We start from the raw sequence: 19,182 nt of genomic DNA, 5'->3' as shown, positions 1-19,182 counted from the left end.
CATTGAATGACCGTGACCTTCGATCCCTCAGACGGCACTGTATCAAAAACCGACATCAATCTCTAAAGGATATCACCACATGGGCTCAGGAACACTTCAGAAAACCACTGTCACTAAATGCAGTTGGTCGCTACATCTGTAAGTGCAAGTTAAAGCTCTACTATGCAAAGCGAAAGCCATTTGTCAACAACATCCAGAAACGCCGCCGGCTTCTCTGGGCCCGAGATTATCTAAGATGGACTGATGCAAAGTGGAAAAGTGTTCTGTGGTCTGACGCGTCCACATTTCAAATTGTTTTTGGAAATATTCGACATCATGTCATCCGGACCAAAGGGGAAGCGAACCATCCAGACTGTTATCGACGCAAAGTTCAAAAGCCAGCATCTGTGATGGTATGGGGGTGCATTAGTGCCCAAAGCATGGGTAACTTACACATCTGTGAAGGCACCATTAATGCTGAAAGGTACATACAGGTTTTGGAACAACATATGCTGCCATCTAAGCGCCATCTTTTTCATGGACGCCCCTGCTTATTTCAGCAAGACAATGCCAAGCCACATTCAGCACGTGTTACAGCAGCGTGGCTTCGTAAAAAAAGAGTGCGGGTACGTTCCTGGCCCGTCTGCAGTCCAGACCTGTCCCTCATCGAAAATGTGTGGCGCATTATGAAGCGTAAAAAACGACAGCAGAGATCCCGGACTGTTGAACGACTGAAGCTCTACATAAAACAAGAATGGCAAATAATTCCACTTTCAAAGCTTCAACAATTAGTTTCCTCAGTTCCCAATCGTTTATTGAGTGTTGTTAAAAGAAAAGGTGATGTAACACAGTGGTGAACATGCCCTTTCCCAACTTCTTTGGCACGTGTTGCATTAATTATTATTTGCAAAAAAAAATAAAGTTTATGAGTTTGAACATCAAATATCTTGTCTTTGTAGTGCATTCAATTGAATATGGGTTGAAAAGGATTTGCAAATCCTTGTATTCCGTTTATATTTACATCCAACACAATTTCCCAACTTATATGGAAACGGGGTTTGTAAGATGACATATCAAAACAACACTAAATTAAAGTGCACTTTTTGTACAGAACGCCACTGCAATAGTTTAAAACAAATAAAGTGCACTTTTGTTTATGATGTCACACAAGATATTTCAAAAAGTGTCAAATAAAAATTAGCTGCATAATAGGAAGTCAAATAGTGTATGTCCTTCGCTATGTGTTAGGTTCCTGCGGACGTTATCTCCTTCTGTTTTTGACTATTTGTTTCATATTGTGTTGATCTGCAAATGGTTCATTCTCTAGCGGGTGACTTTTCAAATGATGCTACAAATTAGCAGTAATGCTACTTTTTGTAGCAACACTTTTGCCGCAAACTTGACATTACGGTTGTCTGTTCAACATCTTCTCGCTTGAAGCCAAGCCACCGCCAGGGCGTATGAAGTTGCACGTGCGACAGTATGTGACGTATGTAAGAAGTTTGCTTGTTTTATGTCTCTGTGAGATGGAGAGACAAGAAAGAATGAGAATAACCTGTAGTGTAATGCCCACAGCTAAAAGCAACTGCGTGAGAACGTATACTCGAATATCACGATATAGTCATTTTCTATATCGCACAGACAAACCCGCGATATATCGAGTAGATTCGATATATCGCCCAGCCCTAATTGAAACACTTTTCTCCTTCATATGAGGGCAGTCCTTCCAGACTTGATGTCACAGACAGGGACTACAGTAAAAGGATAGAAAATAAACAGATGGAATCATTCTTAGGATGTCTTCCAATTATCTGCTCTATTGAAGATGACTTGTGAAGCAAACAATTGTTTTTGAAATATAACATTTTCATTGCTAATTGGGTCACAGAAAACGTAATTTTGCTTTTGTTTACTTAAAGGATCAATAGCATCCAGATCAGCAACATTTCACTAACAACTTCTCTTTGTGTTTTTTTACTCTTAAAATTAACCTGGCAGTAATTTCGAATAATATCAACTACCATATTTTTCGGACCATAGGGCGCACCGGATTAAAAGGCGCAATGCCAATGAGCGGGTCTATTCAGGTCTTTTTTCATACCAAAGGTGAATGCATTATAAGGCGCATTAAAGGGGTCATATTATGATTTGTTTCTCAATGTAAAATACTTCCTTGTGGTCTACATAACATGTAATGGTGGTTCTTTGGTCAAAATGTTGCATAGATGATGTTTTACAAACCATCTTCAAGCTGCTTTCTGATAGTCGCTTCAGGATGTGCTGTTTTGTGGGCGGTCTTATTTACGTGGCTCACCTTCGACAGCGTCTTCTCCCCGTCATCTTTGTTGTAGCGGTGTAGCGTGCAAGTACGGGAGTGGAAGAAGTGTCAACACAGGGCCAACACAGATAGACAGACAACATTCACACTCACATTCACACATAGGGTCAATTTAGTGTTGCCAATCAACCTATCCCCAGGTGCATGTTTTTGGAGGTAGGAGGAAGCCGGAGGGAACCCACGCAGTCACGGGGAGAACATGCAAACTCCACACAGAAAGACCCCGGGCCCAGGATCGAGTCCTTAAATAAAATAGTGAACATACTAGACAACTTGTCTTTTAGTAGTAAGTAAACAAACAAAGGCTCCTAATTAGTCTGCTGACATAAGCAGTAACATATTGTGTCGTTTATATTCTATTATTTTGTCAAAATAATGAAGGAAAAGCTGTAAAAATGGATTATTAATCTACTTCTTCATTTACTGTTCATATCTGGTTATTTTCCGTTTTAACATTCTATCTACACTTCTGTTAAAATGTAATAATCACTTATTCTTCTGTTGTTTGATACTTTACATTAGTTTTGGATGATACCACAAATGTAGGTATGGATTAGATACCAAGTAGTTACAGGATCATACATTGGTCATATTCAAAGTCCTCATGTGTCCAGGGACATATTTCCTGAGTTTATAAACATACTAAGAATTTTTTTTTAAAAAGGAAAAAATATTTTGTAACGATAAAAAATATTGATGTAATCATAGTAGTATCGACTAGATACGTTCTTGTACTTGGTATCATTACAGTGGATGTCAGGTGTAGATCCACCCATGGCATTTGTTTACATTCAGGAGCGCTAGCGGTGAGCTATTGTATCCTCCTACGCTGTAAAGTGAAGCATGTTTAGCTATTCCTTGTCCTGCAATGATAATTATACTTGTAAGAAACTTACTTTATTTGTCGCCATGGAGGCCAGAATTAGTGATCGAGAAGTAGCTAAAACACTGCAGACTGCGGATGGGCGTTAGTTGCTAGCTAGCTAGCCATGTCTTAAAGCACCTCTTTCTGAATGCGTTTCAGTGTTATAACTTCACCTTTATCTTTAGTTTTTAAGCCAAAATGCGTCCATTTTGTGTCTGCTTGTAAGTACGCTGTGTGTGTGCGCTGCCGAACATGCTCCTTTGTTCCTAAAGCCAGCAATGTCACAACTTGACGACGACGCACCGTTATGCCCGTTGGGAACCAGTACTTTTCAAACAGAGTATAGTACCGTTTTTGATTCATTAGTACCGCAATACTATACTAGTACCGGTATACTGTACAACCCTAATGTCATCTTCAATGGTTGAATTGCTCTCTTTAACAACCAATTTTGGACATCACTTTACCAACTAGGCTGTTTGGCCAAAAGGATAACACCCATGCCATTATCCAAGTAGTCTGGATTTGGGACCAAACGAAGAAATCTTTTTTTTTTTGGCAGTTTTACATCTTTGAGTCAAATAGGTAAATTCGAACTATTACGACATACATTTATCATTTCTATATTCATAGTACGTTTCAGTGGCCCTGTGATTAGGTGGCGACTTGTCCAGGGTGTACCCCGCATACCGCCCGAATGCAGCTTATATAGGCTCCAGCGACCCCAAAAGGGACAAGCGGTAGAAAATGGATGGGATGGATGGATGGGATGGATGGATGGATGGTACGTTTCAGTACAGTTTCTGATCTTTAAGGTTAAATTTTCAAACCATTCCTACTGTTTATTGAAACTTTTCTGTAAATAATTTCTGCATTAATTCAGCCTTTAAATTCAGCTTCCGCAATGATTGGAATTGCATCAACTCAATATGATACAGAATCTCATCTGGAACAGATAAATGTGCTTTTTGCATTGATTCTGTGTCACCTTCTGTCTGTGTGCATGCTGTGCCAGTGATGTAATCCTCTGTTTCATGCTCCATGTGTGCACTTCTCCATTCCATCGCTGCTGCACCTGCTCCTCCTCCTTTGAACCTGTAGGAGGAGTACTCCAACCCGCTGGAGCAGCACCTGACTGTGAGTACACATCAGCATCTCATTCCAGCCTCACGCTCCGCTCCGTGTTTGTCTGAGGCATCCACACTCTGCATGTAAACACATTGTCCTTGCCATCTTTCCTGATCTGCCTTCTGTCTTTCCCACTCACAGGAAATGGCGAGCACTTTAGCCCAGAAGCACCTGCGATCCATCATACTTAACGTGAGTATGCTAGCCCCGGGCTTTATGTGTTTGTTTGTGGTCCCTATTTTAGTCCTTAATACTACTTACCTTACTTTCCGGACTGTAGAGCGAAATAAGCCACACGTAACACATTTTTGAAAAAAATAAATTTTTACATGTACAAACCACATAACCTGCAGGTGTTTACCGTTACGAAAGATTTTGTAAATGTTTATTTACATACCAAAATTGTTTCCAAACAGTGTCTATAACACGGCAGTAAAACGGCCGATCAAGCAAAACGGAAGTAAGGTTATCATTAGGGCAGTGGTTCTTAACCTTGTTGGAGGTACCGAACCCCACCAGTTTCATATGCGCATTCATCGAACCCTTCTTTAGTCCATCCATCTTCTTCCGCTTATCCGAGGTCGGGTCGCGGGGGCAGCAGCCTAAGCAGGGAAGCCCAAACTTCCCTCTCCCCAGCCACTTCTTCCAGCTCCTCCTGGGGGATCCCGAGGCGTTCCCAGGCCAGCCGGGAGACATAGTCTTCCCAACGTGTCCTGGGTCTTCCCCGTGGCCTCCTACCGGTTGGATGTGCCCTAAACGCCTCCCTAGGGAGGCGTTCGGGTGGCGTCCTGACCAGATGCCCGAACCACCTCATCTGGCTCCTCTCAATGTGGAGGAGCAGCGGCTTTACTTTGAGCTCCTCCCGGATGACAGAGCTTCTCACCCTATCTCTAAGGGAGAGCCCCGCCACCCGGCGGAGGAAACTCATTTCGGCCACTTGTACCCGTGATCTTGTCCTTTCGGCCATAACCCAAAGCTCATGACCATAGGTGAGGATGGGAACGTAGATCGACCGGTAAATTGAGAGCTTTGCCTTCCGGCTCAGCTCCTTCTTCACCACAACGGATCGATACAGCGTCCGCATTACTGAAGACGCCGCACCGATCTGCCTGTCGATCTCACGATCCACTCTTCCCTCACTCGTGAACAAGACTCCTAGGCACTTGAACTCCTACACTTGGGGCAAGATCTTCTCCCCAACCCGGAGATTCAAGACTAAGTTATATGATTTTTTACTGGTGCACAAACTTAACCATGCATGAACATCACCTTGTTCAAAGAACAAAACCAACACAGTGCATGAACTCACAACAAATTACACACCTGCAAATCAGTTTGACTTCTGCTGTTGCCGTATCCATAATAAGCCGATAGGGAGAAGTTTTTATGTACACGATGAGTCGGGTGTGGCTTGACCTCAGCGCCAAGCCCAGAACCCCTGAGGCCGACTCACCGAACCCCTAGGGTTCGATCGAACCCAGGTTAAGAACCACTGCATTAGAGGATGATAATAACCATTATAATACAAACCCCAAAACCAGTGAAGTTGGCACGTTGTGTAAATGGTAAATAAAAACAGAATACAATGATTTGCAAATCCTTTTCAACCTATATTCAATTGAATAGACTGTAAAGACAAGATATTTAATGTTCGAACTGGAAAACTTTATTTTTTGCAAATATGAGCTCATTTGGAATTTGATTCCTGCAACATGTCTCAAAAAAGCTGGCACATGTGGCAAAAAAGACTGAGAAAATTGAGGAATGCGCATCAAACACTTATTTGGAACATCCCACAGGTGAACATGTTAATTAGGAACAGGTGACTGCCATGATTGGGTATAAAAGCAGCTTCCATGATATGCTCAGCCATTCACAAACAAGGATAACCACTTTGTGAACAAATGCGTCAGCAAATTGTCCAACAGTTTAAGAACAACCTTTCTCAATGAGCTATTGCAAGCAATTTAGGGATTTCACCATCTACGGTCTGTAATATCATCAAAATGTTCAGAGAATCTGGAGAAATCACTGCACGTAAGCGATGATATTACGGACCTTCGATCCCTCAGGCGATACTGCATCAAAAAGCGACATCAGTGTGTAAAGGATATCACTACATGGGCTCAGGAACACTTCAGAAAACCACTGTCAGTAACTACAGTTGGTCGCTACATCTGTAAGTGCAAGTTAAAAACTCTACTATGCAAAGCCAAAGCCATTTATCAACAACGCCCAGAAACGCCGCCGGCTTCATTGGGCCCAAGCTCAGCTAAGATGGACTGATGCAAAGTGGAAAGTGTTCTGTGGTTTTGACAAGTCCACATTTAAAATTGTTTTTGGAAACTGTGGACGTTGTTGGTCTCCTCAGTTCCCAAACGTTTACTAAGTGTTGTTAAAAGGAAAGGCCATGAAAGTGGTACAAATGCCCATGTGCCAACTTTAGTGTGCCAATGTGTTGCTGCCATTAAATTCAAAGTTAATGATTATTTGCAAAAAAAAAAGAAGTTTTCAAGTTTAAACATTAATTATCTTGTCTTTGCAGTCTATTCAATTGAATATAAGTTGAAAAGGATTAGCAAATAATTGTATTCTGTTTTTATTTACCATTTACACAATGTGCCAACTTCACTGGTTATGGGTTTTGTATATGAGTATAACAGTATAAGGATTCTTTTCCTCATGATATTGTTACACAATTGCCTATGCTTTTGATTATTATATGTTTTTTGACATACACTTTTTACACAGTAAAAATAAATCTGTAGATTTTGTGGTAAAGAAAAACAAACAAACATGAGTTTTCCATCAAATCTATCGTGTTGTTTTTAAAGTGAATTATTGTGTTTGGAAAAATGGTACCACTGTTTTTTTTATGTAAAATTCCGGCGACTGAGCTCCCAATTTGTTTTACCGTAAAATCTATTGTCCTTTTTATGATGTACAATTTGATAGATGACTCTTGATGGATGACTCAAAATCAAAATATTTAGGTATTTATTTGTATTTCAACCAAATAAATGTCTGGAATGTATAATAATATATGTGCTGTATTATTAGACAGTATTAAAGTAAAAAAAATATGCATTTGATTTTTGTGTGTCTTAAAATGGAGATGGATAGAAAGATATGGTATTTACTGTAGTTATTAACTTTTTAATTAAAAACACATATTTTTTCCAGGCTTTTGCGGGCCATATAAAATGATGTGGCGCGCCAGATTTCGCCCACGGGCCTTGAGTTTGACGTAGTATGAAATTATTTGTGTGTCTACTGCGGGTTAAGCCTACTCTGTTTTTAAAAAGTAGTCATACCTGCGTTTTTATTTTTGAATCAAGGTCCTTTGAAGGCACCACAGATATGTGCAATGAGACGAAAAAATGAAACATCACTTTGTTCGATGCGTCCACTGGTCGGTGTATCATATTTTTACCGTTCTTCTATCACCTCAGTCTACTTCCCAAATGTTGGCGCTGCGTATGGATGCATACATGTAACCTTTGACGACTTTACGAAGTCTGTGTCGAGTGAAGAGAGAAGTGTTCCGTGCTGCCTTTGCACTGCCAGAAGGAATCAAGCAATTTGTGCTTTTTCAAGGGGGTGTAGGTTGTGTTACACGTCCTGTTTTATAACCGATGTATTTAATCCATCCATCCATCCATCTTCTTCCGCTTATCCGAGGTCGGGTCGCGGGGGCAGCAGCCTAAGCAGGGAAGCCCAGACTTCCCTCTCCCCAGCCACTTCGTCCAGCTCTTCCTGTGGGACCCCGAGGCGTTCCCAGGCCAGCCGGGAGACATAGTCTTCCCAACGTGTCCTGGGTCTTCCCCGCGGCCTCCTACCGGTCGGACGTGCCCTAAACACCTCCCTAGGGAGGCGTTCGGGTGGCATCCTGACCAGATGCCCGAACCACCTCATCTGGCTCCTCTCGATGTGGAGGAGCAGCGGCTTTACTTTGAGCTCCTCCCGGATGGCAGAGCTTCTCACCCTATCTCTAAGGGAGAGCCCCGCCACCCGGCGGAGGAAACTCATTTCGGCCGCTTGTACCCGTGATCTTGTCCTATCGGTCATAACCCAAAGCTCATGACCATAGGTGAGGATGGGAACGTAGATCGACCGGTAAATTGAGAGCTTTGCCTTCCGGCTCAGCTCCTTCTTCACCACAACGGATCGATACAGCGTCCGCATTACTGAAGACGCCGCACCGATCCGCCTGTCGATCTCACGATCCACTCCTCCCCCACTCGTGAACAAGACTCCGAGGTACTTGAACTCCTCCACTTGGGGCAAGATCTCCTCCCCAACCCGGATATGGCACTCCACCCTTTTCCGGGCGAGAACCATGGACTCGGACTTGGAGGTGCTGATTCTCATCCCAGTCGCTTCACACTCAGCTGCGAACCGATCCAGTGAGAGCTGAAGATCCTGGCCAGATGAAGCCATCAGGACCACATCATCTGCAAAAAGCAGAGACCTAATCCTGCAGCCACCAAACCAGATCCCCTCAACGCCATGACTGCGCCTAGAAATTCTGTCCATAAAAGTTATGAACAGAATCGGTGACAAAGGGCAGCCTTGGCGGAGTCCAACCCTCACTGGAAACGTGTCCGACTTACTACCGATGTATTTAAATGAACGTCAAACACGGGATGAGTTTTCTAAATATAAAAATGAGCCCAAATTTTGGAATGAAAGAAACTGCTGTTCTAAATGTGTCCGCTAGATGTCGCAATAGCAATTCTTTGTATTTTTGTAGATAATGCTACATATGTAAAAAAAAAAAAAAAACCACATGATGTTAGTGCACCAGTCGAGGAAAATGAGCAAACTACATAAATAACATCCTGTAATTTGATTTTGATATTATTTTTGTTAACTTTATAGATTGAAAATTAACACCAATGAGTTGACTGATCATTTATTCAGAAAGTATAAATAACGACAAATAAAGATAGAATAGAATACTATTAACCGCAACATGTAAGTGTAAAAAAACCCCCAACAACATTATGATTTGTACATTTTCAGAATGTTCTTGTTCTATTTAAAAAAAAATAAAAAATCTGAAGTTGTTTTTATTTTTAAGTTATCATGCTGTGATTTTTCTCCATGTGGCCCCCAATCTAAAATTAGTTTGACACCCCTCTCTAGAGTTGTACGGTATACCGGTATAAGTATAGTACCGCGATACTAATGAATCATTTTAAACAATTGCACAGACCAAGGGATGCCCAAACTTTTTGCCTTCAAGAGCTAAAGACAGCATTTTTAAGCGTGAAAGACAAATACCCCAAAAGTTCCTATATTCGGTACCGATAACAATGACAGATGGCAACTAGTTAGCCAACTGGTTAGCTTAGCGAACAAGCTAACAACAATTATGCGAGCGTTAAAGGTGTTCCAAACTTTTTCCACTTAAGATTTATCTATATTGATCCGATCCTATACCAGCATAAATCACAATTACTTGTATGATTTTGTAGTGTGGAAAGATCCAAAGAAATTATTCAAACAGAGAACAATGGAAGGTATGAAAAACACTAACCTATTTATTGCTAACCCTCTGGAATGGACTTACGCTGTCTTTAAGATCAATCAATCAATCTTTATTTATATAGCCCTAAATCACAAGTGTCTCAAAGGGCTGCACAAGCCACAACGACATCCTCGGTACAAAGCCCACATACGGGCAAGGAAAAACTCACCCCAGTGGGACGTCGATGTGAATGACTATGAGAAACCTTGGAGAGGACCGCATATGTGGGTAACCCCCCCCCTCTAGGGGAGACCGAAAGCAATGGATGTCGAGTGGGTCTGACATAATATTGTGAAGATGAAGTGTAGTTTTAAATGTTTTTTAGCGATACCTACTTATCACAAAAATGAATGCAGTTAAGCTCACGACAGTACATGGAATGATGCGGACACGTTTGTTACTGGATACTTTCTAATACGCTTGTGCCTTGGATACTTTGTATGTGTAAGTAATATGCAACTATATTTACTTGTTTATGTTGACAAATGTTTTAGGCTGCAATATTGTTCAATTAAAATAACACTTATTACGTACAGTATGTCTAGCTTGTGTGCTATTGTGTGCTTAGCTGTTGTGTAGATTCTAATAGCCTACAGACTAGCAAATGACTTGACTGAACTAGAAGAGCAACCTTGTATGCTTAATGGAGGACATTTAGATGTTAACTGTCTGTCCAGATTTTCACAATCAAGGACTGGTTGTAGTAAAATTAACGTTGCAAAGTTTGGATGCAAACCGATGTAATCTGATACTTGGTTTTTTTTATGCTTATATTGGACCGATATGTGATATCGATATTGGATCAGGGCCCCTTCGGCAGCTTAAAAGGTCAGTCTGAATATTTATTACATTTGGGAAGCCACCCTTCGGCGGGCCAAATCAAAGGACTCGACGGGCAAAATTTGGCCTCCGGACCCAACTTTGGGCACACCTGGCATAGCGTGTATAAGCAATGTGGCGGTCCTCCTGGCTAGCTTGTCTTTATGAAGATTCATCCCAAATCTGTGTTCTTAGAACTCTGTCAAACAAATATTCATAATCCCCACACTTTTAAGACTGTTGTTCTCTCAGCCGAGACCCGGTTGTTCCACGGTCCAGACTAGCCGCCCGGCCAGTAGGAAGAGCAACAAACGTGGAAGCGTGTTGAAGCGGAACCAGCAAATGTGATACGGCATGAAGTCAATGAAGTGGAAAAAAGCCCCGCTCTAAAATTATTCCTTTTGGCGCCGACTTGCGTGAAAGTACTCGCCTGAGCTGGCTACAAATGAAGGAGACAGTGCTATTTTCCCGGGGCACTTGTGTGCTTTCTGGATCTAAATCCTGCAAGACTGCGACCCACTTCTGACCCGACTAAGTCCAAAGGCAGTAACTATGCCGTCAAGAGAATCAGTTCCTCTAATTTAAGGATATTTGGGATCATTCTGCAAGCAACACACTGCAAGTATATATATACAATATGTAATATGTACAATATACACACAGCAAGTATATATATATATATATATAATGTAGTAACAGACACCTTCATAACACTGTTTTATGTACGATATACACACTGCAAGTATATATATACTGAATTGAATTGAATTGAATTACATTTATATAACGCTTTTTCTCAAGTGACTCAAAGCGCTTTACATAGTGAAACCCAATATCGAAGTTACATTTAAACCAGTGTGGGTGGCACTGGGAGCAGGTGGGTAAAGTGTCTTGCCCAAGGACACAACGGAAGTGACTAGGATGGCGGAAGCGGGGATTGAACCTGCAACCCTCAAGTTGCTGGCACGGCCGCTCTACCAACCGAGCTATACCGCCCTACAATATGTAATATGTACAATATCAATCAATCAATCAATCAATGTTTATTTATATAGCCCTAAATCACAAGTGTCTCAAAGGGCTGCACAAGCCACAACGACATCCTCGGTATAGCCCACATAAGGGCAAGGAAAAACTCACCCCAGTGGGACGTCGATGTGAATGACTATGAGAAACCTTGGAGAGGACCGCATATGTGGGTAACCCCCCTCCCTCTAGGGAGACCGAATGCAATGGATGTCGAGTGGGTCTAACATAATATTGTGAGAGTCCAGTCCATAGTGGATCCAGCATAACAGTAAGAGTCCAGTCCACAGTGGGGTCAGCAGGAAACCATCCCGAGCGGAGACGGGTCAGCAGCGCAGAGATGTTCCCAACCAATATACAGGCGAGCGGTCCACCCCGGGTCCCGACCCCGGACAGCCAGCACCCCATCCATGGCCACCGGATCTGTGTGTCTTCCCCTCCACAGGGGATAGGGGGCAGCAGAGGAGAAAAGAAAAGAAACGGCAGATCAACTGGTCTAAAAAAAAAGGGGGGCTATTCAAAGGCTAGAGTATACAAATGAGTTTTAAGATGGGACTTAAATGTTTCTACTGAGGTAGCATCTCTAATTGTTACCGGGAGGGCATTCCATAGTGCTGGAGCCCGAATAGAAAACGCTCTACAGCCCGCAGACTTTTTTTGGGCTCTGGGAATCACTAATAAGCCGGAGTTCTTTGAACGCAGATTTCTTGCCGGGACATATGGTACAATACAATCGGTAAGATAGGCTGGAGCTAGACCGTGTAGTATTTTATACGTAAGTAGTAAAACCTTAAAGTCGCATCTTAAGTGCACAGGAAGCCAGTGCAGGTGAGCCAGTATAGGCGTAATATGATCAAACTTTCTTGTTCTTGTCAAAAGTCTAGCAGCCGCATTTTGTACCAACTGTAATTTTTTAATGCTAGACATAGGGAGACCCGAAAATAATACGTTACAGTAATCGAGACGAGACGTAACGAACGCATGAATAATGATCTCAGCGTCGCTAGTGGACAAAATGGAACGAATTTTAGCGATATTACGGAGATGAAAGAAGGCCGTTTTAGTAACACTCTTAATGTGTGACTCAAAGGAGAGAGTTGGGTCGAAGATAATACCCAGATTCTTTACTGAGTCGCTTTGTGTAATTGTTTGGTTGTCAAATGTTAAGGTGGTATTATCAAATAAATGTCGGTGTTTAGCAGAATATACACACAGCAAGTATATATATATATATATATATATATATATATATATATATATATATATATATATATATATATATATATATATATAATGTAGTAACAGACACCTTCATAACACTGTTTTATGTACGATATACACACTGCAAGTATATATATACTGAATTGAATTGAATTGAATTACATTTATATAGCGCTTTTTCTCAAGTGACTCAAAGCGCTTTACATAGTGAAACCCAATATCGAAGTTACATTTAAACCAGTGTGGGTGGCACTGGGAGCAGGTGGGTAAAGTGTCTTGCCCAAGGACACAACGGCAGTGACTAGGATGGCGGAAGCGGGGATTGAACCTGCAACCCTCAAGTTGCTGGCATGGCCGCTCTACCAACCGAGCTATACCGCCCTACAATATGTAATATGTACAATATACACACAGCAAGTATATATATATATATATATATATATATATATATATATATATATATATATATATATATATATATATATATAATAATAATAATACCTGGGATTTATATAGCGCTTTTCTAAGTACCCAAAGTCGCTTTACATGTAGAACCCACCATTCATTCACACCTGGTGGTGGTAAGCTACTTTCATAGCCACAGCTGCCCTGGGGTAGACTGACGGAAGCGTGGCTGCAATTTGCGCCAACGGCCCCTCCGACCACCACCTATCATTCATCATTCAATTCACCGGTGTGAGTGGCACCGGGGGCAAAGGGTGAAGTGTCCCGCCCAAGGACACAACGGCAGCGATTTTTGGATGGTAAGAGGTGGGGAGCGAACCTGCAACCCTCAGGTTTCTGGCACGGTTGCTCTACCCACTACGCCATGCCGCCCCATTATATATATATATAATGTAGTAACAGACACCTTCATAACACTGTTTTATGTACGATATACACACTGCAAGTATATACATAATGTAGTAACGGACACCTTCATAACAATATGTAATATGTACAATATACACACTGCAAGTATATATATAATGTAGTAACAGACACCTTCATAACACTTTGATTGATTGATTGAAGCTTTTATTAGTAGGTTGCACAGTACAGTACATATTCCGTACAATTGACCACTAAATGGTAACACCCGAATAAGTTTTTCAACTTGTTTAAGTTGGGGTCCACGTTAATCAATTCATGGTACAAATATATACTATCCGCATAATACAGTCATCACACAAGTTAATCATCAGAGTATATACATTGAATTATTTACATTATTTACAATCCGGGGGATGGGATGTAGAGGGCGGGGGGGGTTTGATATCAGCACTTCAGTCATCAACAATTGCATCATCAGAGAAATGGACATTGTAACAGTGTAGGTCTGACTTGGTGGGATATGTACAGAGAGCAGTGAACAAAGTGAGTTCAGAAAGCATAAGAACAAGTTTATACATTTGATTATTTACATTTGATTATTTACAATCCGGGGAGGTGGGATGTGGAGGGGGGAGGGTGTTAGTCAAGGGTTGAAGTTGCCTGGAGGTGTTCTTTTAGTGCGATTTTGAAGGAGGATAGAGATGCACTTTCTTTTAAACCTGTTGGGAGTGCATTCCATATTGATGTGGCATAGAAGGAGAATGAGTTAAGACCTTTGTTAGATCGGAATCTGGGTTTAACGTGGTTTGTGGAGCTCCCCCTGGTGTTGTGGTTATGGCGGTAATTTACGTTAAGGAAGCAGTTTGACATGTACTTCGGTATCAGGGAGGTGTAGCGAATTTTATAGACTAAGCTCAGTGCAATTTGTTTTAATCTGTCCTCCACCCTGAGCCAGCCCACTTTGGAGAAGTAGGTAGGAGAGAGGTGTGATCTGGGGTGGAGGTCTAAAAGTAACCTGACTAGCTTGTTCTGGGATGTTTGGAGTCTAGATTTAAGGGTTTTGGAGGTTCTAGGGTACCAGGAGGTGCAAGCGTAATCGAAAAAGGGTTAAACGAGAGTTCCCGCTAGAATATTCATGGTGCTTTTGTTGACCAGAGAGGAGATTCTATAGAGAAATCTTGTTCGTTGGTTTACCTTTTTGATTACCTTGGTTGCCATTTTATCACAGGAAAGATTAGCCTCTAGAATGGAACCTAGGTAGGTGACCTCATCTTTCCTGGTGATAACAATGTTACCCACTTTTATAGTGAAGTCACTGACTTTCTTAAGGTTGATTTGGGACCCAAATAGGATGGATTCTGTTTTACCTAAGTGTATGAATAGTTTATTGTCAGTGAGCCAGGTGCAAATACTACAGAGTTCAGCACTGAGGATTTTTTCCACCTGTGACTTGTCCTTGCCGGATACCAGCAGGGCCGAGTCATCCGCAAACAGGAACAATTCACAGTCGCATGCTGATGACATGTCGTTAACGTATATTAGGAACAGTAAAGGCTCTAATATACTGCCTTGGGGGACTCGACAGCTTACTGAGAGAGGGGGGGACACGGTACCGTTCACCTCTACCAGCTGTTTCCTCCCCTCCAAGTAAGATTGCATCCAGCGCGATGAGGTTTTATCAAATCTGATTGCTCTGAGCTTATCCAACAGTATAGCGTGGTTAACGCTATACAAGTTGTTGCTCAGATTAAATAAAATGACAAAACTTTTCTTCTACATATAAAAAGTGCAAAATTAAACAGTTTCAAGTCAACTCATCATGTTTAGTTTATTACAGCATTTGGGAAGCCTGTAGTTGATTTTTATTATGTAAATGTTATATTTTTATCAACATGTGATAGCAGGGACCCTGCCATTCAAAACTAGGCTGCTCCATTACTAATGATTAATGTAACTATAGCTGAAAAAATAGTACAATAGCATTAGGAGAGACTATTCATCCCTGAACACCATGGAGTTTATGTAGGCTTAATGATGCAGTTACATTATTATATTCACTATCTGAGACAGCTTCAGGAAACTCTTCATTTAACATAATATCCTTTTTTCCTGCTTCAACACAGCTCAATAAACACAGAACAAGGTAAAGTGAAATAACAGACAGACAGGGCTTTGCTGTCCGTAACACACACGGCAAAATGAGCTAACGTTACGCTAAAAGCAAATTAGCCTTCACCTCAAGCCAGGACTGCGAGCGAGTTGAGCTGCAGTTTATGTTTTTAGAACGTCAACGGGCTCATAGTGATGTTACTAGTAGTTGACTGGGAGGTGTTTATTATAATTTGGGGAGAGTCCGCTTACCTGCTAAACACCTATCTGCTCATCACAACGCTGGAGCACTGACACCATGCGCTCTGAATACGCACTGCTGATTGGCTGTTACCGCTCTGTGTGTAACCAATCAGATGGTTGTGTGGGTGGGACAATTCTGGGTGCTGCGTAGTACTGACAGAGACAGAGGCAGTACGAAGCGGGGCAGCTTGTTAAGACTTTAGCTTAAAGGCCTACTGAAACCCACTACTACCGACCACGCAGTCTGATAGTTTATATATCAATGATGAAATCTTAACATTGCAACACATGCCAATACGGCCGGGTTAGCTTACTAAAGTGCAATTTTAAATTTCGCGCAAAATATCCTGCTGAAAACGTCTCGGTATGATGACGCCTGCGCGTGACGTCACGGATTGTAGAGGACATTTTGGGACAGCATGGTGGCCAGCTATTAAGTCGTCTGTTTTCATCGCAAAATTCGACAGTATTCTGGACATCTGTGTTGGTGAATCTTTTGCAATTTGTTCAATGAACAATGGAGATAGCAAAGAAGAAAGTTGTAGGTGGGAAGCGGTGTATTGCGGCAGGTGTTGTGCTGGATAACGCACCCTCGCCGTAGAATGCACCCCTTGACTGTTGTGCCGGATAACACAGCCGGTGTTTCATTGTTTACATTCCCGAAAGATGACAGTCAAGCTTTACCATTGGCCTGTGGAGAACTGGGACAACAGAGACTCTTACCAGGAGGACTTTGAGTTGGATACGCAGACGCGGTACCGTGAGTACGCATGCAGCTGCGGCTTCCAAACATTTGATCGCTTGCCCGTACGTGCGTGCCGCTATGTGCATGTCACGTACATAACTTTGGGGACTTGGGGAAATATATGTGCTGTATGAACTTTAGGGAGGTGAACGGTACTTTGGGCTGTGGGATTGAGTGTGTTGTGCAGGTGTTTGAGTTGTATTGGCGGGTTATATGGACGGGGGGAGGTGTTTGTTATGCGGGATTAATTTGTGGCATATTAAATATAAGCCTGGTTGTGTTGTGGCTAATAGAGTATATACTGTATATGTCTTGTGTTTATTTACTGTTTTAGTCATTCCCAGCTGAATATCAGGTCCCACCCGCCTCTCACAGCATCTTCCCTATCTGAATCGCTCCCACTGCCCTCTAGTCCTTCACTCTCACTTTCCTCATCCACAAATCTTTCATCCTCGCTCAAATTAATGGGGAAATCGTCGCTTTCTCGGTCCGAATCGCTCTCGCTGCTGGTGGCCATGATTGTAAACAATGTGCAGATGTGAGGAGCTCCACAACCTGTGACGTCACGCGCATATCGTCTGCTACTTCCGGTACAGGCAAGGCTTTTTTATCAGCGACCAAAAGTTGCAAACTTTATCGGCGATGTTTTCTACTAAATCCTTTCAGCAAAAATATGGCAATATCGCGAAATGATCAAGTATGACACATAGAATGGACCTGCTATCCCCGTTTAAATAAGAAAATCGCATTTCAGTAGGCCTTTAAGCGGCTACTTAATATGTTCATGTGGAAACTCGTTCGGTACACCTCCGAACCGAACCGAAACCCCCTTATCGAAACGGTTCAATACAAATACACGTACCGTTACACCCCTACTGCAAGTATGTATGTAATGTAGTAACAGACTCCTTCATAACAATATGTAAAATGTACAATATACACACTGCAATTATATATATAATGTAGTAACAGACACCTTCATAACAATGTGTAATATGTTCAATATTTACTGTATTTTGACAGTAGAATACAATTGTATAATGGATTCTGGGGACACACTCAGAGCCAATGCAGTGATTTTAAAACTGGTGTAATATGGGCCTGCCTTCTGGTCTTTGTCAGCACACGATCGGCTGAGTTTTGGAGTAATTGAAGTGCTTTTGTACTTTTTTTTTCGGAAGAGTGGGAATCAGGACATTACGTTCATCAATACGACTGGTCATAAAAGCATGCATTGCCCCGAGAGAGAATGGGTTGGACGCTGGCTATATTTTTAGGATGATAAAACCCTGTTTTAGTAGTGGATTTAATGTGTGTGATAAAAACCAAGCTCAGAGTCAAAAATTACACTCATATTCTTCACTTCCGAAGATGGATGAAAAGAAAGTGAGTGTATTTTTGGTAAACGTTCCTCTCTCTGGGCCCCAGGACCGATGATGAAACCTCAGTCTTTGGCCTGGTGAAGCTGGAGAAAGTTTTTTCGCCATCCAAGCTGTAAGATCTAAAACACTCATTAGTTGTGTGTCCTCAGGAGACATGGAGATGTGTCATCAGCAGTACTCTGCAAAGTGATTCCATGTCTCCTGAGGACCTAAAACTGACCCTTGGGGCACACCACAGGCTGTACCCAGACCACACTTTGGACTATCTGATCACATCTCACCTTTTTTATATCCAGCGTACAGACAGCGCCTCAAGCAAGCCCCCCCAGTGAGTAAAACTGTTAAAGTGTGGAATGAAGACACTGAACTAGTGCTTCAGGACTGCTTTGGGAGTACAGACTGGGACATGTTCAAAACTGCTGCTCAAAGGGATGACGGTACTGTGGACATAGAGGAATATGCTTCCAGTGTAACTGGCTACATCAGCACATGTGTGGAAAACATTGTTCCCACAAAACAATACAAGATATACCCAAACCAAAAACCCTGGATTAACTGTGATGTTCGGTCCAAGCTACATGTCCGCTCCACTGCATTTGTCTCGGGCAATGCTGAGGACTACAAGAAGGCCAGATATGACCTGCGTAAATCCATCGGCAAGGCCAAGGGACATTACAGACAAAAGCTGGAGGGATTCTACTCCACCGCAGATTCCCGGCACGTGGCAAGGCCTGCAACACAAGCAGGGGAGCAGGGGGGTCACAAACAGCCAACGCTCACTGCCAGATGAGCTGAATGAGTTCTACGCCCGCTTCGAGGTCCTCAACACCAACCAACAGAGAGGGGTTCTGACCACGGAGCGCACGCAGGACCCACCACTCACTGTGACAACAGCAGAGGTACGTACAGTTCTGACAAGAACAAACCCACGGAAGGCAGCCGGCTCCACCTGTTTCAAGA

At 42.3% G+C, this 19,182-nt stretch overlaps 1 protein-coding gene across 8 annotated transcripts in view; it reads left to right on the top strand.

Annotated features, from left to right (window-relative positions):
* elmo2 (engulfment and cell motility 2) overlaps positions 1–19,182 on the top strand; it is a 122,284-nt gene that overhangs the window by 56,369 nt on the left and 46,733 nt on the right. For 6 of the 8 annotated variants that reach the window (XM_061984821.2, XM_061984819.2, XM_061984823.2 and 3 more), the window contains exons 11-12: positions 4,284–4,319; positions 4,452–4,502. In XM_061984821.2, coding sequence (XP_061840805.1) covers positions 4,284–4,319; positions 4,452–4,502 — 87 coding nt within the window. The remainder of the gene's footprint in view (positions 1–4,283; positions 4,320–4,451; positions 4,503–19,182) is intronic. The other 2 variants (XM_061984825.2, XM_061984824.2) reach the window with 1 other exon arrangement.

This window comes from Nerophis lumbriciformis, linkage group LG23 (assembly GCF_033978685.3).
Source record: "Nerophis lumbriciformis linkage group LG23, RoL_Nlum_v2.1, whole genome shotgun sequence".
NCBI classification, from domain to species: Eukaryota; Metazoa; Chordata; class Actinopteri; order Syngnathiformes; family Syngnathidae; genus Nerophis; species Nerophis lumbriciformis.
Note: the sequence above shows the minus strand (reverse complement) of the source record. Positions and strands in the feature narration are given on the sequence as shown.